The sequence below is a fragment of the Anopheles gambiae genome, chromosome 3 (assembly GCF_943734735.2).
Source record: "Anopheles gambiae chromosome 3, idAnoGambNW_F1_1, whole genome shotgun sequence".
In the NCBI taxonomy this organism is placed as follows: Eukaryota; Metazoa; Arthropoda; class Insecta; order Diptera; family Culicidae; genus Anopheles; species Anopheles gambiae.
In genome coordinates, this window is record NC_064602.1 from 85,834,705 (window position 1) to 85,858,964 (window position 24,260).

Below are 24,260 nucleotides of genomic sequence, written 5' to 3' on the forward strand. Positions count from 1 at the left end.
TAACGGACTTGTTTGGACTCCCTATCTATACTTTTAGATAACTAGCATTTAGATATGACAAGATATCTATGATATGATATGAAGAACCTTACTGGAGGATATTATGAAGATCATGGAAAATGTGATAACCTATCATAGATATCTTGCCATATCAATTTGGTCCAGAGTTAGCAGACACTTCCGAGTTCTTAGCACTCCAGAGTACGCAAATACTTCTTCCAGGCGTTCAGAAGGTTTAGTCCTTCAAAAGTTTCCCAAAATTTCAGCATATGATATTTGTAAACTACAATGTTTGTACCAAGTGATCTTCTATCCAGCGTAATCGATCTCAAAACTCAAAAATTGATTAGAAATCACATTAAGCATGATCTTTATATCCTCCAGTAATTCTCTGTCTACTCAATCTCAACAGTAAAGCCATATTCTTTGATAAATACGGATCCCCTGTGTCTCGATGTCCATCTTGTAAGGTCTATGCGTCGATCAGTCCCTACTATCTGTTGAAGATCACTCTGATTTTGAAGAAAAGTTGAAGGTGTGAATCATGATGACGTAAAATGATTGTAAATTAAACTTTCTTATTGTTTCGGATATCGTGGAGCAAGCAATTGAACGAACCATCCAGCAAGGAGATAGTTTTAAACAAAACATTTATATTTCCTATCCCGTTCATCGAATACCTCCTCTTCGTACTCTCTACCCACTACTGCGCGGTGGCAGTCGAGTTCAGCTACTACTGGATTGCTGTTACACTTTAATTCCCTACTAATATGTATCTGTGTACGTGATGTGCGTGTGTGTTTTAAGAACCGTTCCTAGCTCTCTCTATCTCTCCTGCATAACCACAAGTGTATAAACGAACCGACCGACGGGATAATACGTTCCTTTGACTAGTGTTTTACAAACACGTTGTACTTCTGTTTCTATCCCATTCTTCCCTTTTCCTTCATTCGCTCTCTCCTTCTATGTACATATAGTGTTTTAAAATCTGTTCTCACAACAAATGCCGTTGTCCCTGCTTTGTCTCCTTTTCTCCTCTCCACATTATAGACACCAAATGCTCCACTTCGCTTTTGTGGAGGACCTTGTCTCTTGCTTCACAAACACCCCTCCTGGCTTCTTCCGAGTTAGTCTTATCTTATAGTATGTACAGGGATCGTTTGTGCTGTATATAGGCGAATCTCATCGCACCCTCCAAAATCACTGCAAAGAAGCAAACCGAGGAGCGCGAAAAGTACCGACCGGGTGCGGGTTTTGGAATGCGAACACAGTACAGAGCAGAGCTTTAGTTTAGCTTTAAGCACTCGCTGAAGAATTTACCAAGCGTATGGTAAAGATGGGGCCGCACACCAGCCAGACTGTGATCCTCGTCCGGGTAGCTCTGCAGACATTATAGGGTGAGAAAGCTGTTAGATGCTGGACTTACAGGCAGAGGAAAATCGAATCAATTACTTACCACCTGCTTGAACATGATGTCGTGCGTTTCGAGCGCCCGGGCCAGCTGCATCGCCTGCTGGTAGTGGACGTTGTCATCGTACGTACCGTGCACCAGCAGGTACGTCCGATTGCGGAACCGCTCGTGCAGTGCCGTCAGTCGTGACGTTTCATACCCGGCCCGGTTGTCGGTTAGCGTCGGCAGGCCCATGTACCGTTCGGTGTAGATCGAATCGTAAAACAGCCAATCCGTTACCGGCGCCACCGACACGGCACACTGGAAGACGTGCTGCGTATCCTGCGCTAGTGCCATGGCCGATGCGTAACCACCGTAACTCCAGCCCCAGATAGCAATACGCTGCGGATCGACAAACGGCAACTGTTCGGCTAGCTTGCGAGCGCCGGTAATCTGATCCTGTACCTCGACCGTACCGAGCTTACGGTAGATCTGGTACATGAGCCGATCGCCGCGCAGTCCACTGCCGCGGCCATCAATCTTCGCGTACACCACGGACCGGTTCGAGGCGAGATGGGTGCCCCAACCGATCGACCAGGTGCCGACGACGTTGGCCGAGTTGGGCCCACCGTACACGTCCACCAGCATCGGATGCTTGATCGCACTGCTGGAGGTGTTGGTGCCGGGTGGAATGAGCAGCATCGCCTTCGCGGTAAACCCATTGCCAAGATCCAGCTCGTGTATTTCGACGCGTGGGATCGCTTTCCCCTTGAGCGCACGCTCCAGATGATCGTTCGATTCCCAGATCTTCATCAGCTTCAGCTGCACAACTGCAAAGGAGGAAAGGGGATGTTCGTTAACATTGTCTCATGTCTCAATTTCCAAAGCCAAACGACCTCCCTTACCCTTCTCAGCAACGCTCCACCGATACACGTGCGTCCAGGGAATGTTGGGGCCGCGTGCTTCCAGCACCAAGTAGTTACCGCCGTTCGGGCTCATCTGCGCATTGAAGAAGCTCTGCTTTGCGCTCACCTCTGTGTCGCACGTCAAGCACTGCCCGGCGGGAGCATTCGGTCGGCCCTCGATCGCGTACACATGCAGCACGTGCGATTCGTTGGCCGTGTTGGCCGTGTAAAAGATCAGATTGCTCTCCGCATCCCAGCGTAGAATCTCCTGCACGACAAACGTACCGCTAGTCACCGGGACGGCCGACCGTTCCGTCGTGGAGATCATCGTCACGTGCTTAAATCCACCGGCAGTACCCTGCGCCTGGGAGGAGATCACCAGGAACTGTGTTCCATCCCCATTAAACACCGGTGCACTAAATAGATCCAACCAGCCAGACTCTTCCTTAATCTCGTGCACCGTCATACACTGGCCAGACTCGGGCAGGCATGACTTGATAATGGCATGGTTCTGCACACGATTCATCCAGATCGTCACGAGCCGTTCCTTCGTCCAGCCAACGCTCGTAATGATGTGATCGCGCTGCTGATTCACCAGCTCAACCGGTGGCTCAATCTCCGCCAACTTCCGCCCGGTCAGATCGTACTGGAACAGATGCACCTCCGGGTTCTTGGTGCCCACCTTCGGGTAGTGCAGCGTCAGCTCGCGTGGATACTGATAGTCCGGGTTGCCCGGTGGCCCATAGATTGGGATCTTCATCAGTGGCGTTTCCGTGTCGTTGAAGCGTATGAACGCGATGCGCTTGCCGTCCGGCGAGAACCAGGTGGCAATGTTGGTGGAGAACACTTCCTCCTCGTACACCCAGTCCGGGATGCCGTTGTATACGCTCGGGCTACCATCGGTGGTGATCTGGATCTCGGGCGAGGTCGGCGTTTCGCGGTAATAGAGGTTGTTCTGGTACACGAACACGAACGAGTGGCCGACGGGGCTCCATTCAACGAGATTGAGGGCACGCTAGATGCAAAGTAGAAAGCTATTAGGTAAAACGAGAGTTTGTTTTTTACTCTGGACAACTCATCCAACATACCCTCTGTCCACCGACATTAATCGGAATGACCTGCTTCGTCGATATATCCACGATATCGTAGATCGCCAGGTAGCTGTGCCGGAAGATCTTGCTGTAGCCGCGCGCTACCAGCAGATACTTGCCGTCGGGCGACAGGTCAAACTTGAAACCCTGCAGCTGCTCTTCGTTCGCCACTCCGAGCAGTGTTTTTGTGTCGTTGTCCTCCGGATCGTACACCATCACCGTGCCGAAGTCGTCGCGGAATATGATTTTTCCATTGGCGGTCCAGGTGCCGGTAAAGCCGCTCGCCGACAGTCGGCCCTGCAGGAAGTCATCCAGCGTGATCGGTTCACCTTCACGAATGATAGGGGCCGTCTCGGGACCGCTTTCTTCCTCATTGCTAGCGGTGAGGACGACCACGAGCGCGACGGCAACGACGGTAAGGATGACGGCCAACGTACCGAGGAGAAGATATCGGCGAAGGTTCCGCTTGCCAGAGCCAACGAGTTCCTGTGAAAGGGGTGGCAATGGCGATGATGCATTAGAACAATTGTGTTTCTTGGGGAAGTAAGGTCACAGTCTTATGTAAGAGATCTGTGTATGTGTAGGAGATCTGTGTACGATCGAGTCTACCATATTACAAACTCAACACAACTGGAAAGGAAAATGTGAAGACTTTTTGGATAACAAAATACGGAGACAACGACTGTATCAGATCAATGTCACAATATTGCAAGAGACGATTTTCCACTATGTGTCCGGTTTACCCAAAGCCTTCAATAAACGTGTAGCACTAGCAAAGAAGAGCATTAGCTAGGTATAGTAACCCAATTACTTAGAAACCTGAAGGCGAACTGCACGATGACGAGTTAAGGATTAAGAACGGGTAGGTAAGACTACGGAATGGATTACTAATTTCATGTCAGTCACATTTTAAACTGTTTTTCTAAGACTTCTTTCAGCTATTCTTTGTCCTGTTTTGTATTGACCATTGTGGATTCTTACGTTATATGGATATGTGTTGAAGTTCCAAACACCTGCATTGAAATTTAGTTTAGTACGAATGCGTATTGTGTCAAAAGCGGTAATTGGCTAGGACTAAATTCTAAATAAAACATGCCTGGACTGGCAGTAATATCGCCAACAAGATTCTTCAATATTTTTTTTAAAATATATATATTTTTATAGAGACTTTCAGTACATTGCCTCTTAAAGGTTCTCAAATGATGGATGTATATCAGGTTTCATTTAGATCTAGTAATAGCCGAACAATAAATCACAATCAGTTGTACCAGTGAACTCATTCGTTCGAGTGTTCACCGGTACGGCCGGATTACTCAACTTATTAAAGAGTTGACATGATAATACTGAAAACCATTATATCACTATACAGGACATTTCAATATTATTGATGTTACAAAGTCACAGTCTCGTGTTTGCATTAAGGATACATCGTCCAAAGATCCAGAGATACCTTTTAGGGATTACGGGTCCAAAGTAACTATACTATTGAGTTGAAACGAGATGGACGAAGTTTCTATACTCAAAATCTTGATAGGCCATACCGTATTGGCGATAACTAGTGCTGAAGATGATGGTGAGCTATTTATTGCAATCGTATCATCAATTCAGGTTTTTTAAGCTATGAATTTCATGAATAACACACGGATCTTTCCTCTCAAAGGTGTTCAAGAAGATACACTAGGCATCTGTAAGTGGGCAAGGGTAAATTGCACAAATCCTTAAAGAAAAAATAAATAAAAATGTTAAAATTTCAGGTCCTTCAGACTTAGTATCTTCTCCAAAAGATGGAAATAAAGACACTCCATTGATATGAGAACCTGGATTATGCAGTGGATTCTTAATTGTTTAACTGTTTGCGCAGTCGTTTCTAGAAGATGAATCAAAGATGGATAATGCATATTGCTCTGTATAAGATTTAATCTTCTTCTCTAATTCAATAACTCTGTTCCTACAGTATGGTCTCCACTCACTACTGGATTGGATTAACACACTACTGCTACTGCTAAACTACTTCCAGAGCGTTTATCTTTCACATGTTGCATAGTTTGAAGCGTTGAACACAGTTCATCAATTCCAACCTATTTAGGCAACAATCAGTTTTAATCAGTGCTTCCATCTGTTGTTTCAACCTTAAATTACAACACCACCAAGCCACATAACGAATCTCATGATGAATCGCCGAAAATTACACATCCATCATAATCTTTCACACCTTCGAATTGCCTCTTTGGGCAGCTTTCGTCACGTCCTTTGTCGGGCAACAATCCGGCCCGGTTATTAAACGACACACAAACACGAGCGCTTCTTTTTCATGCCTTTCCCTTATCTAGTCCGATAAAGAAGGAGGTGTTTGTTGAAACAATGTTATCGCAAACAGTGCAAACACCAATTAAGAAAAGGGAAACCCCTTGCGCCCAATCGGGTATGATGATCTTTGGAAGAGGCACCCGATTAGGCATAGCTCCCATAGCTAATTGGAGATGATCGTGGATGGTCATGTACATCCCGTCTGCAGGTCCCCTGTTGCTAACACATCATTCCAAGGTAGCAACTTCCTCCGGTTTGATGGTCCTAACGGACAGTGCAGTGGTTTTCTTTCCATTGCCCTTAACGCAACGAACACGGGCGACGTAAGCCTGCGTCGTGCAAACACACACAACCGGTCACGAAAAACCTGTCCACGAACACCGTTTCATAACCGTTCGAACTTCCGAACCCTGCACGGTCGGTGTGGCCGCTGCGCGTCTCGTGGAAAGGGAAAGTGAATCCGATCCGGAAAGTGTACTGTGCACGGAAGGCTAACGCCGCGAGTTGTCCGCCACTGCATTGCGACCCAAATTTGTTGCGTCGCGGGGGAATAGCTCGCTTCAATTAGTACGCCAGGCACATCGAGCCTGGCCCCATTTCGTGTCGCGCTGGAGTAGTGCACGGTACCCTGGCACGTAATAGCCTTAGCTGTACACTCCACAAATATATGCATTACCATCTGGAAAGAAAACCCGAAAAACCAAAATATTTGTTCATGAAACGCAGTGGCGAAAAGATCGTTGACCACCAGCCAGACCGAGTGGCGATGGCCAATGGGGATTGAAGTATGGGATGAAGTGGTGGTGGTGGTGTATTACGCTCTGATGCCGTGCAAGGAAATTCCGAACCTGAACGCCGATGGTAAGCGAACATGCCAGCCCGCGCGCTGAAGACTTTACGGATTGATCGCGTATTTACAATTTCGCTCACTACGCAACACGCGACCATTTGGAGGGTTTATGTATGTGTGTGTTTAAAGAAAGCAAGAGACAGAGCGGGATGGAGAAGGAGAGAGAGATAGCTGTTTGTTCTATTATGCAATTGCAAAAAAAAAAGTTATGACGCAAGGCGACGAAAAGGTGTCCAAGAAGCGATCAACAACCGCGCGATCGTGCATGTGGAAAAGTGGATTCGAGTAACACCGCCTTTGTGCGACTCTGATTTGCAGTGGAACGAAATTGATTGATTTACTACCTTACACGGGCTACTTTTATTCTCTTATTAGACGCTTATGAGACTCTTAGATGCTTTTTTATGTATGAAAATCAATAGTACACAATTACCTGATCCGAATGTCCGATCTCGATGCTGTTGCCAGTGGATGCTGCCATTTTGAAGGGCTCTCCTTCGTCTCGTTCTCACACCCAAGTCACACTGCTTAGTGTCCACGATCTTTAGTAAACAGTTTACAACGATACTACACTAACGAGGTACAGGAACATTAAGCTTATAAAATCTCACTTCGATCACACGTCGGCTGTCTTGCAGCGACTAAACTACAAATCCATGCTCGTGTAAGACCCGATAGAACTCCAAAAAACTTCTCCAACCAGAGAAGCTTTTACATGTCACGATACTGGTGTTCTTGCCACGCAATACGCAGAGCTCCGTTTGCAAGTGTTACCACCCATCTGAACAAACACTGTTCATCGCCCGAAAGAGTTCCACCCAGATAAAAGGTGGAACACTCCACCACTTTGGAAGGTGATATAATCGTATGGAAGTAGAATTCACATTTTTTCGAACCGAAATACTTTAAAGTAAGTCTTCCGCCAGACAAATAAACGATCGAGAAAATAATTTGTATTTCTGTCGATTCAGCTCGCAGACTATTTTTCTTTTCATTGCGTTGGAAGATATTTGGTGCGTCTTGCGTGTGAGTCGCAGTGTGGGGGTTTTTTTTATCGTGCGGATGTAGTTCCTGCCGCCTTCCACCGAATGTGTACACGAGGTTCAATTAAACCAGCATGTTTTACCTGCCCGCAAACACGCTTGATAACAGTTTACAGAGATGTGGTGGAGATGGTAGAAGCAGCCAGTATCTCGTATCTCGCTAATTGCTGAACAAAAGCGGTCGTACCGTGGCTAGCCGTTCAATAATGTCGAATTATAAGGGTGTGTTCGATTTTGTGGGTAACCGGGCGGTTAAATGCACAAGGAGAGCATATGCTTTATGCTGGGTATAATTGAGGACGTAATTTAAGAGCCTATCAAAAAGAGTATTTGCTGGGAAACGGGGCAACTTTAAGGATTTTCCAGAACCAGTCAATATTCTATAAGAGATTACGGATCATATGAAATAATATAAGAAAACCGTAGTATAAAACTACACTCTAATTCATGAATCTAATTCAAATATATCAATATTATATTCAAGTTTTACACATCAGGACAATCTACCCGCTTTGATACAGTCACGAATCTTCAAAAATTCGTCTATTCTGGAGTCCAACAAACCGTGACAAACATAAATTATTACAGCTATAATAAGACTTGTCAAAAGTGTAATGTAGCTTTAAAGACAGATTGCTTTCCAAAGATCTAGTTATAGATGAGGTAGATAGATCTAGCAATTGATTCTGCATCTGCATTATATTCTGCATCTTTGGTGCGCGTGATCATATCCGTCTTATGTAAGCTAATCAAGCTTAAGTTACCGCATTACCAAAGTTTTAGCTACGAAGGAAGTAATTAAGGATTTGAATTTCACAAGACCACTCCTGAGATTCCAGAACTGCTCACTCTGTTCGGATCTAGAGATCCTCCAAAGAGTCAAATTAAATAAAGGATTCGCGAAACGATCACGAGCCGTATTTGGGTTATGAAATGCGGAAGCAGAGATGGAATAGATAGCGTAGACACATCCTTCGTAAGTAGTAAGATGTATGGCTAAAAGCGTCCCTAGTAATAGGTCTAGTTTTATTATAAATCTCTCTAACCTTGGTACTGTTTCAGCTCTCGATCTATGGTGAATAATGAGACCTAAGAAGCTCTTATTGTTTGGTTCTTAAAGCTTATCTTCACCCATTACATCTCAATTGTTTAAAGAAGATATTCCTCCACATCACCCTTTTCACAACAAAAGGACAAAAACGTTTTGAAGGTTCAAAGATCAAATCTATTAAAATAAACCTAAATAAAACGTATTGATCGAAAACCTCCTAATAAAAGCATCAATCTTTGAACAATGTTTCAATCTATAAGCCCCAAAAGGGTTCTTAAAATAGCCCAAATTGGTGGTCTACGGAATTGATTTCCTGGTCGTGTGGCTCGTCTAATCAAAACCAATCTAAACGATCAATTTGATGTTTTCCCTTTCCGTAAAAAATCTCCACTTTCCAACAGCCTGCCATTAAACGGCTTGTGACCGTTGTGACTGGATCGAAAATCCCGGAACTCCCATGCGGCTGGGTGATCAAATCGTTTTGCCGTCTTCCTTCCTGTGTGTCCGGTGTGCTGATCGGGTCCGGTGTGTACTTAAATTACCGCTTAAAAGCATCACTGGCTGACAGTGTCTGACGGACAGGCTGTCGAGCTTGAAAAGTGTCGAGCGGTTCCGGTGTGAACGTGCCACAACGAAAACAATCACGAGCTTCGAATTAGCAACCCATTCTTCACGCTTGCTGCTGCTGCAGCACAATGTTAGCTAAACGGGTGGTTTAATGTTCATCCTTTTTGCGAACATTACACCTACACCTTGCATGCAGGCAATACAGTAAACCAACCATTTATTTGAATGATAGGATGCGCTTTGTCGCATCATCTTGTTACACATCGTTATTACGTCCCGGTTGGGTGGGCAGAAAAATTGTGCCTTAAATCGTCTGCCTATATATGCATCACACATGCCACATTCAAAATTCATGGTCCACACACACACACCCGTTGTCGTTAGGTTGCCCAGGGAAAAGAAATCTACAATCTTGCCAGTGCAGCGAGATCTCGCACCCCGTCCAATGATTCGTAACGATTCGCTCTAATTAAGGTTCATCTAAAACTTATCCAATTTGATTGACCGATTTGTCACCCTCCGGGGAGAGCCGAGGCCGATGATGTGTCCCGCGTCATGGACCAGTTACCAGCGAAAAGGTTCGCTTCGGTCATCCGCTTCCCGGAACGGTTGGTGAGTGAGTATGTTCGTACGAGCAGAGCTGGTCATGCGGAGATATTTTCTATAGGAATTTTCTTCTGCCCATCCCAATGCAATGCCTGTGGACTTTCGCTAATCCATCATCTTGCTGCGAGTGTGTGTGCGTTCTCAGTTCGATTAACATTAATTAACCCATCGTACACTGTGCGGCGGTGGATTCCTCCACTTAAAGTCTCACCAGAACTCGGCTCATTCTTTAAAGACTACTCCAAATCCCAATGGCAAGCCAAGCGTAGCGTAGTCTCGGCACTCGAGCTATGCCATTACAACAGCGTCTCGGTGTCTCGGCGGGTAGGTTAAACGCGGCGGAAACAATCTGGTCGTTCATCTAAGCAGAGTAAGTGGCATCTCTTGCTTGTAAGTACACACCGAGTTCCGCTTACACTCGCTGCTCGCCCAACCCAATGCCCCAAACCGGCCACCAACCGGGGCAGTGGAGCACATGGGAGCACACTTCACACGAAGGAGAATTGCACCGTCAGGATGCACTCGGGGATGCACGTTTGCATTTTTCATGAAGCCGTCTTGGCTGGCAGGAACTACTCCTAGGCGCTCGGGATGACATCCTGAAGGATCTCACGTATACGTTCCCATAGTACGCCGTGTGTGTGCCGTCTTGACCTTAAGGCATTACTGTCTCTCCTGTGCTCCAAGATGCTGTGTCGTTAAACTGCCACTTATCACACGCTGGTGGAGGTGGTGGTGGTGGTGGTGGTGGTGGTGGTGGTGGTGGTGGTGGTGTTGTCATCGTCATCGTCGGCGGTGCCTTCGCTGACAATGTTTGCTGGCTGTGCTCGGTGTGGCGTGCATTTCGTGCATCCAAAGCTTTATGCATTATTTATATAGTGTGACGCTTTACACACCTCCACCATGGCCGGGGGCAGGATGAAAGGATTAAACAATGTTTACCATCGATAAAAACGTACCGGGCCATGATGGGGACAGTGAACGAGCGAGGGAGAGCACCATTTCAATCTTCGCTCTGGGAGTTGTTAAATTAAAACACCACCAGATCAGTCAAGCGTTACTGGGGCCGATCGAACCGTTTTTTGGGAGGAGATGGATGGCGTTTCAGAAAACGTTTCATCTTAGAGCTTCCCTCGACCGGGGGAGGTGGTTCGCTTGTGGTGAAAGAATGTTTTAAATTGATTTTGTGAGCCTTTTGTTCGAATTTTATTGAAGCAACTCTGTTCCAGAATTCATCTCGCATGTCCCACCCAAAAGCCCGAAACCTTACAACGGTTTGAGCTCCAGCTTTGCAAAGAAAAAGCCGCTTCTCGATGGCTTCGGTTTGATGAATTTTGCACTGGCAATTGGCACTACTTGTTGTCATCTTCTTTGTTGTAAGTCGGTAGAAAAAGCAACCCACTGCGGTGGGTTTACAATTAATCAATTTTTGCTGCCTCGAAAAGCTTGTTCAGCACGTGTTTGGAATAGAAATCTTGATTACAAATCAAATCAAATTGATTGTCGGCGTAATGGCGGGGCATACAAAGCGCAACGAATGTAAATTATCGCCCTCATTTCAAGGGGCGAATTGTAATGCTACACTACACAAGAAACTAAACGCAATGCACCTATTAATAAGAAGATGGTTTTAAATGCAATACTATAACCGTGCCGTACCGTAGGTAGTATGACGTTTGCTGAATAATGTTACGCTACGGGAGATTGGGGCACTATGCCCGTGCTAGACAAATAATTATGTTTTTGTTGTAGTACAAAGAGTACGTCATGAAGTTGATGATAAGATTAACTTATTGTGAGTGTTTACATTGGATTGAACCTTACAGAGTTTCCCACGATTTATTGGTTGGTTCCCGCATTGTGTGTGTGCACGATTTATTAATCGTATCCTATAGATTTCTTTGTTAGTTCCCACGATTTCGTTGGTATTGTCCCATTGGATCCAATTGAACAAAAAAAAGCTGGGAATCATAAAAAAAATTGTAATACACCAAAATTGTATATAGAAAGCAACCAACAACTTTTGGAAAACAACAAAAAATCATGGAAATCCCCTTTATAAGTTATTAGTTATTATGGCCATTTCAGTATAGAATAAAAACTTTATTCTTTATTTCGATCGATTAGATGAATTCCGTGTCATGTGTCAAAAAAACAGCGAGTAATTGCTATAATACAACTATAACCTATTTTAATTATTATTGATTCCAAATCCAAACATGAAAAAATGACTAAAGCTAGCTCCTATCAAAAAACGATAGAACAAAGGGCCCATCAAGCCCCACCTGTCCCTATTCCTTACCAATATCAAAAGACATAGACTTTCACCCCTTTTTCTTCACAGCAATCGTACGATTGAACTTTTTGTCATCTTGAAATAGGCAATAGGTCTTCGTCGCGTAGGCTTCGATCATCACACTGTCACCACCATCGTTGCACATCTCGAAGACTCGAATGTCTCGCACACGCTCACAAAGAACTGCTAATGTTCGTGCGCGAGAGTAACTAGATCTATCACTTAACGCTGACCCCCGCCGGTATCCGTGGGTCAACTTGCAAACCAGCAAACTGGCAATCAACTGTAAGGGCACCGTGACCGTACAGAACTGATTGACACTAGCCTGTAATGGTTGGCAAGATTCCACGAAACCGGACCGGACAATGATAAGCAACCGAAAGGGGAAGAACTCGATCTAACAGCACTGTGATCGTGTAAAGATAATAATGATGATGGTGTCGAGCTTTAGGTGAAGTTTTGCAGTATTGTTCGCAATACTTCGTCACAGCGACAAGCTCAAAACATTTCACATGGATGAGAATCTTGGTGTCGTACTCGGTGGGAAATACACCGCTCATCTCTTTCTCTCCCAGTTGGATTGTTGGTGGAGCTTTTTAGACCTACAGACCTACTGCAGGGGGACTGGAAAACCTTGGTATTTGAAATAAGCATGCAAAAAAACAAACACACAAAACACACACCTACTTCATTAAGTCAGGAATGGAGCTCAGAGCTCTTCGAAGGCGTTCCATTGGAGGAGCGCTGTCTCGCGTGGGGATACACAAACGCGCAGCCTCCAAAAGCGAACGTTTGCCTTCATCGAACAAACAGCAGCAACAACAACAACAACAAAAAACACGACATTGATCAAGTTCCGAAACCGGTTTTGGAGATTCAATCGGTAAAATTAACATCACGATTCTTCTGTGAGCGAAGCATCTTAGGACGGAGTTACCTGCCCGAGAAGCAGTTCTTTGAGGCTCTGTTTTTCGCTAATGCTTCTTCAACGTCCAGTACCTTCGTGCACGTAGATGTGACGTAAATTGATTCCGAGCTAGAAACAGCATTACGAAATGGCAACTTTGAGTGTAGTTGTTGTGGGTCGTGTCACGGCGGATATACATTCTTCAACAAGTCCCACACACTTCAGTAAATCATGTCTCCCCTTTTCAATGTCTATCGGTTGGCAGTTACTAAGAGTATCGGGATGGCATTATCACTGGATGGCATTATCTGAGATTAGCTCCTAGATTAAGTGCCGACAGGTGACAGTAAAAGTGGTGTTTTATGACACCGCGTGATGTACACTAATAACCCTGACGCGTTATCAGCAATTCAACGGAATTCTTTCCTTGTAATTGCCCCTGATATTGGCGAACAAGTAGAGTGCGTCGACTAAAGTAGGCACAATATAATTAATAAAAAAAAAAACACACACACCCACGACGAGAGATTACATTGTAAGTGAAATAAATTAAAATAGTATAATAAATTAAAAGCGTAAAAAAGATTTACTGAGCGTAGAAAGCGCTCAGGGATGGGTGTGTTGTGTGTGTATGAGCAGTAGCAATAATTTAACAATTTCCATCCAACCTCGAGCCCGCTGGAATGCAGCTACATTTTGTATGCACATGTTGCACTTTGGCGTAAATCAAAATACGCCAACCCATATTCCTGCCACGTGCTGGTGAGGGTGGTAGTCGTGTGCGTTGTTCTTGGCGCAAAGCCACCCAGGAGAACGACGCGGGTTTGTAATAAAATAACTTGCACACACACACACACACAATTACTCAACACAAAACAAACCAAAAAAAAAAGATGATGCATTACCGCTTGCATACCGGGCTAGGTTAGCCCAAACAGGAAGAGCGTGAAACGATGATCATGATATGGCCGCGTTTGTCGTGTGCATCCACCGTACACTAACACAACGTAGCGGTTATTTAATTTGCCTTCGTTTTTGTTGTTGTTTTGTTAGTTTGCATGGTAGTCGCTCTTGGGCTTGGGCTCTTGCACACAAAAGGTGCACACTGGAGCCAAAGGTCCGGAGTGGCCATTTAACGCCCCGATGTAAGTGAAGGGGAGCGGCCTCTGTGTGGCCGATGTGTTTGGAGAAAGCTTATAAACATCAAACGCAGGTTTGCACAAATTAAACAACTCAACGGATCGCACAAATTGACGGGATGTGCTAGAATAATGCACCTGATGGGTTTCGATAGCAAAAAGAGCAACAGATGATTGCTCGAAAAGATACAGTTGTTATCTCCAGCAATTATAGAAATTCATAGAATTAAACAAACGACGGTAATGCCTTAGATTTCGTGGCGTCTGTTATTATTTCTAATTATTAAACACTCGGAAAATACCACGACCACTATTTACTCATATCCACGCTAGCTGATCTTAAATGTGATCTGCAATACACACAAACACACGTCCAAACAGTACACATAAGCCCATAATGGTATGGATTTGTTCACCATGCATCACACGCTTTCGACACTGTCACACGGTTGATGACGCTTTTCTACTGGTCACACGGGGCTGCAATGATGTGCTGTGTTGATCGCATAAATTTACACACGAAACGCGAAAGAACGGTGTATACATAGGCGGCATTAATGCTTGCGTCTGTCACCAAACCCTTTCACAGCTTGGCACCGAAAAAAAAACACAAAATCCAAAGACCTCCCCAACAGAAGGGAGGAATGTTATGGTTTGGGAGCTGTGTTCTGCCGTTCTTGCCTTTACACTTTCGCCTTTTTTGGAGGCCCGCGCTCTTACGCACACAAACACGCATAGTACGCACCTTCACGCAACACTTAAAAACCGAGACCCGAGACCCGGTGGACACTGTGGACACACGCCAAAAGTGGACGCGCGTCTCTGCGTCTGCTCACTAAACCACGGGAACTCGACCGTACGCAACGAACGTTACGCGAAAATTGAAACCGTTTCGTTCGAGCTGCCCGCCACCAGCGTGCAGTCGGGTGCGATCGCGTTGCGCTCTGCACCAACCATACTCACCGAGAGACAAACAGCAGGCGAGAAAACAGCACAACCACACGATGGAGGGGTTGGTTTTTAGTTGCTCGTTGTGGCTCTCTCTCGGCGAAACTGCTCGAATTGAGTATCGAATTGGTTTCAGTCCACCAAAAAGGTATAGGTGGATGCTGCTGTAGCTTTATTCCATGATGAGATGATTTTCTAAAATCAAAAACTCATTATGGTGATATTTTTCCAGCCGATGTTGTTCAATGTTGGTTTTTTTTTGTATTGTCGAGTGGTTGGGAAAATTTCAGCGTAACTCACTTTCTCCCCGCTGCTCCGCTTGCGTACCCCAATGGGGCATTTGATTTGCTTCCTATCATATCGGTCGAACCCATTAGCCTTTGCATAATGATAAAATTGCGGCAAATAAAGGTTTACTTTCGCCACTACAAAAAAATAAGCCTTTATAATGAACTGGTTTCGTTTTTCCAGTTTCGATTTAAAGGTTCAATTTGAAGATGAGGCGGTTTGTTTTCGTATTTACAACACTTCTTGCCTTCTTGCATTTGGCCTCGTTACTTCCTTTCGCTTCTGTTGGTACAACAAAACCAAAAAATTCCCACAAAATTCAACCTTTTTTTTAGTGTAATGCAACTATTTACCACGACCATTCGGTGTCACATTGTTATACATATCTTTCGATCAACATTTCACGTTATTACATCATTTAAATTGTGTAATATAATTTGGAAGCTTACGTTTGTGGTATTGCTTGATTAATAAGTACTCGTCAGCTTACACTTTTATTATAAAATACAGCAATATAGTCAAGTCAACTAGTATCAACTATTACAACTGCTCTTATAAATGCAACTCAACAGTTCAATAAGTCAGTAAAACACAAATATTGCTATTATTTTGCATCAAGATTCTAACTCGAATCGAACGCATGACATCTGTTGTGACATTTCAAACTCTTGACAAGACTCTAATTAACCGTCGACTACCGAGTGCTTTGAAACGCATATAGTTTCATGCTCTGATAGTAAAGTTTGACTGTAAAAAACAATATTATGTAAAATTGAGTGTTTATGATGAGCATACGCAATTTCAATTAAATTTAATATTCGATCTTATTCGAATAGTTAAGATTTGTTACTGTTTATTTATTTTTCCTTTCAAAATGAGTTGCTTACTGAATATTAATTTCTACGAATGTATATGCTTGAAGACATCACAATATGATAATTTTGATGAAGATTACTAAAATGGAATCCTTGCAGAATATTACTAAGAACAATCCTTGTACATCAATGCAATATTCGGGAATGTGATGAATTTAAAACAAGTTCTTTTTTCTTATTTCTTTCATCAACAACTTGCCCAGTTTGACCCACCGATACAGCCTACAGTGAATGCGTTATATTTGAAACTGCTCGATTACTGCTTCTTAGCGAGAAACATCCACCCCTTCGCGAGAAACGCTCTCTTTGCAGAGCATCCTTCTCTTGTTGCTCCCCTAGCAACGGGGAGCAAACACTAGCCGGCTTTTAGCCACACTCTCTCCCGAACCATTGCTGGATGCTTCTTGGCTGTAACACTGTAAACAACAACAGACGACTTGTTGCCGTATGCCGCCCGAGCGAAGTAATCTCTTGAAGCCAAGGAGCAGGAAATACAACACGCTCGTAGCCGACACGACGCGGTGCGTTGATAGAAAGTGGCCGAACAAAGTGGATAAACATTGTGATTTCGGTGTCGGCTTTCATTCCTCTCTCTCTCTCTTGCTTGCTGAGTCTCCCCTGTGCTACCCTCAAACACGCGCATTACCTTTCACTTTCCTCCCCCTTGTCAAGGTTAAGTCACAGGCAGGACCGTCCCCGACCCCGAGATCTCTTAGCGGACGTGGGGCCTTCCGAACCGTAACCGTTGCATCTGATTGCAGTCACAGCATGTGTTGTTTCTCTTCCTGGTCTTGCTGCTACTTTGCTGCCGCGAACGCAATTAAACCTATTATTCCCGTGACTCTTTTCCCCCCATCAGCTTCGGAGGCGCTTTCATGTTGCATGCGCCTGCTGCCACAAACAGATGCATATATGCTGCTGCTGGTACTGATATGCTGGATAAATGACAGCATCTCAGCACAAATCGACCCACATGATGCGACAATGGCGTGTGTGATTCTCCGCCTGCCTAATCAGGATGAAGCCAATTGAGCCGCAAACGAACGATTAAAACCGTTTTCTGAGACAGCGAGCTGTCGTTAATTGTCCGATACACTGAACACATAAGCGGGGAATATGAGCCAGTGCGAGATTCGAACAACAGATAGCAGCATCGTAGAAGATGACGGTGGACGGTGGATGCGTTAATGGATGGTAAATGTCTCACGCCGTCCAGCCGGGTCAACGATTGTTCTTCTAGGCCAGCAAACAACGATGTTCCGCTGCTCGCGAACGATGACTGGAGCATCAGCGTCAGAACAAGCGATCCCCTTCACAAGCAGAAATGGTAAAGATTCGCCCAGCAAAGGGCCAAGCAGAACAATCAATCTTCCTACATGCCTGTCGTTGTACATGAGCGGAGGGCGCGGACAAAGAGCAGAAAGAAACAAGTGCAGTAGAAACAACTTGTTCACCAGCTCAAAGCTCGACCCACATTTGCTATGCTATCAGCTGGTGGTTGTTCTTTCGCTTGTAAGGGGACGGCACTGTCTGTTAACAATGCAAGGTTAGGTTCGCTTTTGCATAGATACCACTCTTTGCGTGGCAAGATACGGTGGTAAGTGTGAGGAACAAACGCAAAAAAGTGTACCTACCCAACCAGATAATGGGTGTGAAAACTAAGGCTAAAGGGAGGGCACGATAATTGCAAACAGTGCCCACTACTGTTGGCTCAAACGGAACTGCATGCGAAATTGGAGTGCATTTTGATGTACTACCATCGGTTGAGGTTGTATGATTGCACACCGTTGCTTACCGCGTGCTTTAATTACAACCTCATCCAGTGGTTAATTGTTCAGTTTACATTGGCAGCTCTACTTGCGTGTGTAAATTAGCTGTATATTATCAATTGTATTAGTTGTGGCGAAAGAAAAAAGGACCATCGACATAACACGAAGGGGACTGTGTCGAGCAAAGCTACTCCAATACGTGTGGGTTTATTGACATTCGATGGAAAGTGTTCGGAGGATAGCAAAAATCGAGTGGGTAAATCTTTCAATGGTTTGACAGGTTATTATGAAGAATTCTCGAAGCATAAGAAAAGTAAATGAAAAACATAGTGAAAATAGATACATCTCTTTGAGGGTTCAGCTTTATATTGTTGTTGATAGTCTGAGGATAGCTTTTAGAACCTCTAGAATAGGTGTGCCGCAACTCAATGTCTATAGCACACGTAAGATGCACAGGGATCTGTTTTGGTTGCATGATTGTATTTTCCATTTTGAATGTTTAATCATTTATATTATCATATTCATATTATATGTTGTTTATAAGCGGAAAAGATCATGTAGATCAACATCATAACGTAATTTAAATGAACACCCACACATCTAGAACCTAGAAGAGGTATTGCTCTCTCAGCAAGATTTATAAGTAAATAAGACTCATGGACTCATTAGTCTTGTTTGATTGTCTCCCATTTAAAGTGGTACTAAAGATGACCATCTGAGCCATCCGCATTGGGACCAAAAGAGCCTCCATCAGGTTTGACTTACATCCAATTCTTGTCATATTCTGATGCTATAAACATCTATCATCGAAGATTTAGTAGATGGTATATAACTCTGGATGGAGTCATCCAGACTCCAGATTTGGCACCTTGATCAAATTTAGTTTTGAAAATAGGGATTCAACTCACCTCAGGAGATCAGGAGATCACAATGGTTGAAACCGCTTTTATTTTGGATGTTTTCGTTTATATCACCCAAGGCACTAAGTAAATGATCTTAACTGAAACTACTAATATTTCAAGGTTGAGAACAGAAGATGCTATTTTTTGAAAGTGAGAAAAACAGTCAGAGATGACTCCTACCATCTAATTGTTGTACTTCACTATTATATAGCGCATTGCGCTCAAAAGATTTTAGTTGTTTGATTATGTCATTCTTCTGGCACAGGATCCATCTGTACAGAAATAACGAAGAAGATTGTACTCAAGATGTAGAAAATATATATCCTATAATTTTGGCCAGACGGCTAGGCAGTAAACTCAGTAAAGGGAATCATGATCTTGCTGACTTTAAACTACAAACCTATTCTCGAGTAATATAAGATCGCACATTGGTTTGCATACCCCTTGACAAATCAAGTCGTTAAGCTTCAATTCACCACCGGATCATCGCACAGGTAGATCTCCGTCACACGATCTGTCAACGCTCAACCCATGATCCCATTTTACCTTACATGCCTAGTTGTCACTTACCTGGTACATATCAATTTTCATCTTTCCTTCAACACCACCACGACCACCATCCATGTCCACAATAACACCACGTGCTGACCGCAACCACCGGCGACTACCGGTGGTAGGTGCTGCCTCCCGATCCCCGTCACTGTCACCGGGATCACCCGGCTCGGAATCACTGCTTCCACCGAAATCGTTCTGTGCCAGCGGTTGATAAATGGGCTTGCGAGTTCGAGCGATGTTCATAGCTACGCGCTTCCGATCGGTGTGAGAGTTGAACGGGAAAAGTCTCAAGCAAACCTGGATGGCACGTTACACCCTTTGGGGGAAGTAGAGATAAACAACAAAGGGATTATTAATTATTTTAGCTTGAAATTATGCTATACTAAAGCTGCTTTTTCTATTTATCGAATTTTATCTATTTATACCAGCACTGTAATCTTTAAGATAACGCTGACCCAACACGAAATGATGCCTAAATTAACCTGTTTCACGTTCTGTTTTGTTTTGCAATTTGGTCAGTTGCCCTCATTCCAGCCATTCCAGACACTATCCATCTGCCCGAAAATTGCCTTTTAATAATTTCAAGGGCAACGGGTCAAATGTCAGCTCGTTTGTCTCCTTTTTCGCACGGTCTTCCCCGGTGCTTAAGCCGCGATTGTGTTAATAATGTTTGTGACTTATCGCACAATCCACCGCCACGATCTAGGGCACCGGCTCTCCAGAAAGGTGCAGATTATAGCCTCCCCTCAATTATCAACACGTTTCAATCAATCACTGTAAACAAACCAACCAAAAACAAAAAAAAACCTTAAACCCCGGAACGTAATACGAGGCACAGCACTTCAACACCAACTTCACTTCCAACGTGACCGAAAATCCCCGGCGCCAATGGTGAACCGTGTACCGTAGGGCATGGTTTAAACAGAGTGTGCTACCGTGTTATCATTCTTTGCTCCCACCACGGGGAGGGCAGGTAGTGGTGAGGTAGTGGGTATAGAGATCTAATGTTTGTTACATAAAACTCAACAACGTCGTTTACCTTTTGGGTTGGCAGGGTGCACCATTATGTCTCACATTTCTATTCGGCGCGCAATATGAGAGAACGCGTTGGGTGCGGAATAAAAGTAACATGAACAGAGAGAGAGAGAGAGGGGAGGAAGGAACATTGGGGGAGAAGGGGAAATGAAACTAGTTAAAGATCGAGTGCAGTTTGGGGTCATAATACACCGTGAGGGGAGAAAAATGCATAAATTTTAGGTAGATGAAGAAGTTGTGATGGTTTTTTGGTGTGTGTGGTTTATAGCAAATGTTTGTGTTAGTTAACTATTTATAACATCTATAACGTTTATATCGTCTATTCGTACGATTGAACAACATGCCCGTCATGGGTTCAAGCCCCGAATGGACCGTAGCCCCATACGTAGGACTGACTAGCCTGCTATGGGTAAATCAATAAGTAACTGAAAGTCAAGCCCACTAGTATTACAAAGGCAGGCCTCTATCGACATCGGTTGGTTGTACCGAAGAAGAAGAAGAATGTACTATTAAACTTTTTAAATTTCTCGTAGCCTGTAATAATAGAAGAACGATACTTGAAAGATGCTCTTACATGATGATTTAATATTTAGCACAGCTACACAATTTCTGAATTTTAATAATTGATTAAACCTTTATATAGGTTCTAATCTGAAGAAGTGCAATATAAACTATTCTGGTGTAGCGACAGCAGAGGTGACTTCGCGTGTTTGGAATGCGTTCAGTCATAACGATGTATAAACGTTCTGTCTGTTTATTATTGTACATTGTAAACACAATTTGGCTAGAAAAGGCTAATATAGAGCTCTTAACTAATACAATAATACACATTAAACGCTCCCTTCACGTTGTCGATCCATGTAAATTAAATTACAAAACGTAATTTTTTAGGCCGAACCTTGCCGAATGCCATTACTTACGATTGACCTAACCGAATGGTATTACTAGAGTCTGTTTCATCGAAAGTATAAAGTAAACTCAGTGTCCTTTCTGGGGGTTAAGGAGATTGATCCTTTCAGGTATTGGTATTTTAAACTATGTTGGGACTTTGATAGGGGAAATTGAAGTGCAATGAAGAACATCAATTTGAAAGAAAAAATCAAATTCATTACAAACTATCCAATGTATTGAGACTAGCGATTAATTCTCTTGAGCAAATGCACGGTTTCATTCCGATTCCGACTCCAGAGAAACGGAATCGCCCGCTCCGTTTAGAACCGTCCAGCATCGTTCAGAATCGTTCAGATACTTACAGAATCGTTCGGAAATCCTGGAAATAGTTCGAATTTCAAAGATTCCTACAATACCGATGGTTTCAATGATTTCGCCGTCGGAAACTTCCAACGATTCCGATGACTCCGGTTGATTCTGAACGATTCCGGACGATTCTCATCGGTTTCGATTGCCCTTACCATCGGAAGGTGACTCTGAAAATGATCGCTATTATTCGGAAAACTTGCTGTTGCGTCCAGCAACAAAGCTCTTTCTTTCGCGAATTTAAAGTTGAAACATCAGTTTTCTTAATTCACTTAATTTCATTAAACTGTATTAAAAATTCACTGAACTTTCTTCTCTTGGCGCGATGGTAGAAAGAGGTCGATTTTCGTCTTCGTGCCCGTTTTAAAACTTCACGCAAGCCCGATTGCGGTCATTCCACTTAATTTGCGCAGGTTCATCCGTTGCACGCGAAGCTCCTTCGGGATGAACCATTCCTACTCTCTCTATTTCGCCCGTGTTTGTTTCGCCTGTGCTACCTGTCCCTCTCTCTCATTTCACCACAACGCAGCTGTCAAACTAGAACCGCTGTTGGTAAACAACACTTGCTACCTATAGAAATGATCGCAATTATTCGGAAAACTTGCTACCAAAAGCATCAAAATAATTAAAATAGTGTTCCAATTATGTTGTGCACTATTGAGGTACGAACGGTATAAACCCACCACCGTGTTTGTTGGCCAAATTTATATTTTTTTACATTTGAAACAAACAAATGATATCTCATAATAATATTTTTGGCAGTTATTTAAAAATCATGCATCATTTTCTTCAAACACATGTCTACAAGGTGTTCGTCCCCAAAGGATAACACTTTTTTAGTATACCCATAATCATTCAAGCAATTTCGTTAGATTTACACTGAACTTTTTGTACGACCTAATAAATTCCACCTAGCCACGATCACGGTTCTGAGGCACTACTACAAGTGAAAGGCAAACGGAGGCGAGCTAACAAACACTCGTCACCGATCAGTCCCCCAAAGGCGGAACCCGTCGACGACGTAATGTCGTGAGGTCGTCCGTCTTCTGGAGCAGTTCCAGCTGAGTAAACAAATGAAGCGGGGAATTTTCTGTGTGATATCGATACACAAGGTACACGATAAGATACAGGACAGTGTCCACGTTTTTAAAAAGTTTCATCTGATTCTGGTGGGGGTAAATTATTACTCTCGAATGATGTTATCACTGAGATGGAGTGCATTTTAATTAGCTTTATTGGGAACTTTCTTCCGATTGCAGCGTGTCTGTCAGCGAGAGCTCGTAACAGAAGTTATGCAAAAAGTGATTTTAAAGTATTTTAGTAGTTTCCTCGCAGCATCCACACGCGCAGGTTTACTTCAAAAAGCTCATATTTCCCATGACGGTCTGTGTAAAAATCTTGCCGAATCATCTCTCCATCCCCGGTCGCGGCGATGACCGCTGTCCTTCACAGCTTCCACAACCACCCCTTTTTACTCTCTCTCTCTCTGTCCTCCACCAATGGGTGCAGCAATAAACAAACAAAACAACGGCACAGCTGTGTAGCACAGCGGCTCCACACGGCTGACGCACACCGCGATCGTCAACGCCGCCGCGAAACACAACATCGCGATCGCAGCTCTGTGGAGCGAGATGAAGATGCTCTCAATCTTGACCTCAAAATCTTCGCCTCATCGCGCGCTGTTTGCTTGGGGCGGGGGGGGGGGGGGGGGAGGGCAGGAAAGATCGCACGCCTCTTGTTCTTTTTCTTCACTAACACGTGCACTAAAACCTGCCGACGACGGTCGATTGTGTGTGTGATGGTGTTGCCAGTTCGTATACTCTGTTTTTACTTAAGACGTCGCGCCCTACTAAGACGCAACTTTTGCAATCCACTGTGTGCAGCTCTCACCGTTTTTATCAACTCGTCATTTGCATTATGCACGGGAACTTTTTGCTGGACTTTTGTTTCCCACACAGACACACACACACAGTTGGAAAAAGGGACTTTTCTTTGCACGAACAATCTACTTCACGTAACCACCGTTCACATTCACAGCTGGACGGCGTGTTTCAAGTGGTTTCAAGATGCAAACGCGCAAACACACACACACATCTCTCGCACGGCACAGGCATCCACACTTTCTACTGCGGGAAGGAACAGGAAACCGTCAAAATTCGGGGTCACAACGAGATCGAAAGTCTTGTGGCGCGGGCGCGCAAACGTTCCCCCGAGTGCTTCGCTTTTGTCTTGCCGCGGCGCGACTGCCGCGTGTTCGCGAAACTCGCCGCGAGAACCGGAGAGGAATGAAAATCGCGCGTGTTACTGTGTGTATAGCGCGTTCGAGTACTGTCCCGTGCTGTGCACCAACCGATGGGTGGCGCGCGAATGAAAGGGCATTAAAGCAGGAAAGTGCGAACGGCTGCCAGAGCGCGTGGGAAAGAGATAGAAAGGGCGAGAGAGAAACGGCACAGTGAGCGAGAACCATAAAGGGAGAGGG

The 24,260-nt window shown here is 44.2% G+C and overlaps 1 protein-coding gene across 6 annotated transcripts; it reads right to left on the minus strand.

Annotated features, from left to right (window-relative positions):
- Nucleotides 1–633: 633 nt before the first annotated feature.
- On the minus strand, nucleotides 634–24,148 carry LOC1271175 (prolyl endopeptidase FAP). Of its 6 annotated transcripts, XM_061658575.1 has the most exons (7): nucleotides 23,672–24,145; nucleotides 20,529–20,567; nucleotides 19,505–19,805; nucleotides 3,384–3,872; nucleotides 2,296–3,310; nucleotides 1,457–2,220; nucleotides 634–1,381 (listed from the first exon to the last, which is right to left on the minus strand). In XM_061658575.1, exons 3-7 carry the CDS (start codon nucleotides 19,730–19,732, stop codon nucleotides 1,286–1,288), a joined length of 2,592 nt encoding a protein of 863 aa, XP_061514559.1. In that variant the 5' UTR covers nucleotides 19,733–19,805; nucleotides 20,529–20,567; nucleotides 23,672–24,145; the 3' UTR covers nucleotides 634–1,285. The 6 variants fall into 6 exon arrangements, with proteins under 6 accessions (XP_061514559.1, XP_309924.5, XP_061514560.1 ...); XM_309924.5 differs by lacking the exon at nucleotides 20,529–20,567 and having other exon boundaries at nucleotides 23,672–24,148; XM_061658576.1 differs by lacking the exons at nucleotides 19,505–19,805; nucleotides 20,529–20,567; nucleotides 23,672–24,145 and adding exons at nucleotides 6,977–7,115; nucleotides 14,898–15,071.
- Nucleotides 24,149–24,260: the final 112 nt, after the last annotated feature.

Bases quoted from the DNA above. Each gene is read 5' to 3' on its own strand.
- LOC1271175 (XM_309924.5), bottom strand. From the start codon at position 19,732: ATGAACATCGCTCGAACTCGCAAGCCCATTTATCAACCGCTGGCACAG. The intron at 2,221-2,295 runs GTAAGGGAGGTC...CCTCCTTTGCAG, and splicing joins GTGGAGCGTTGCTGAGAAGG to TTGTGCAGCTGAAGCTGATG. The intron at 1,382-1,456 runs GTAAGTAATTGA...TAATGTCTGCAG, and splicing joins ACATCATGTTCAAGCAGGTG to AGCTACCCGGACGAGGATCA.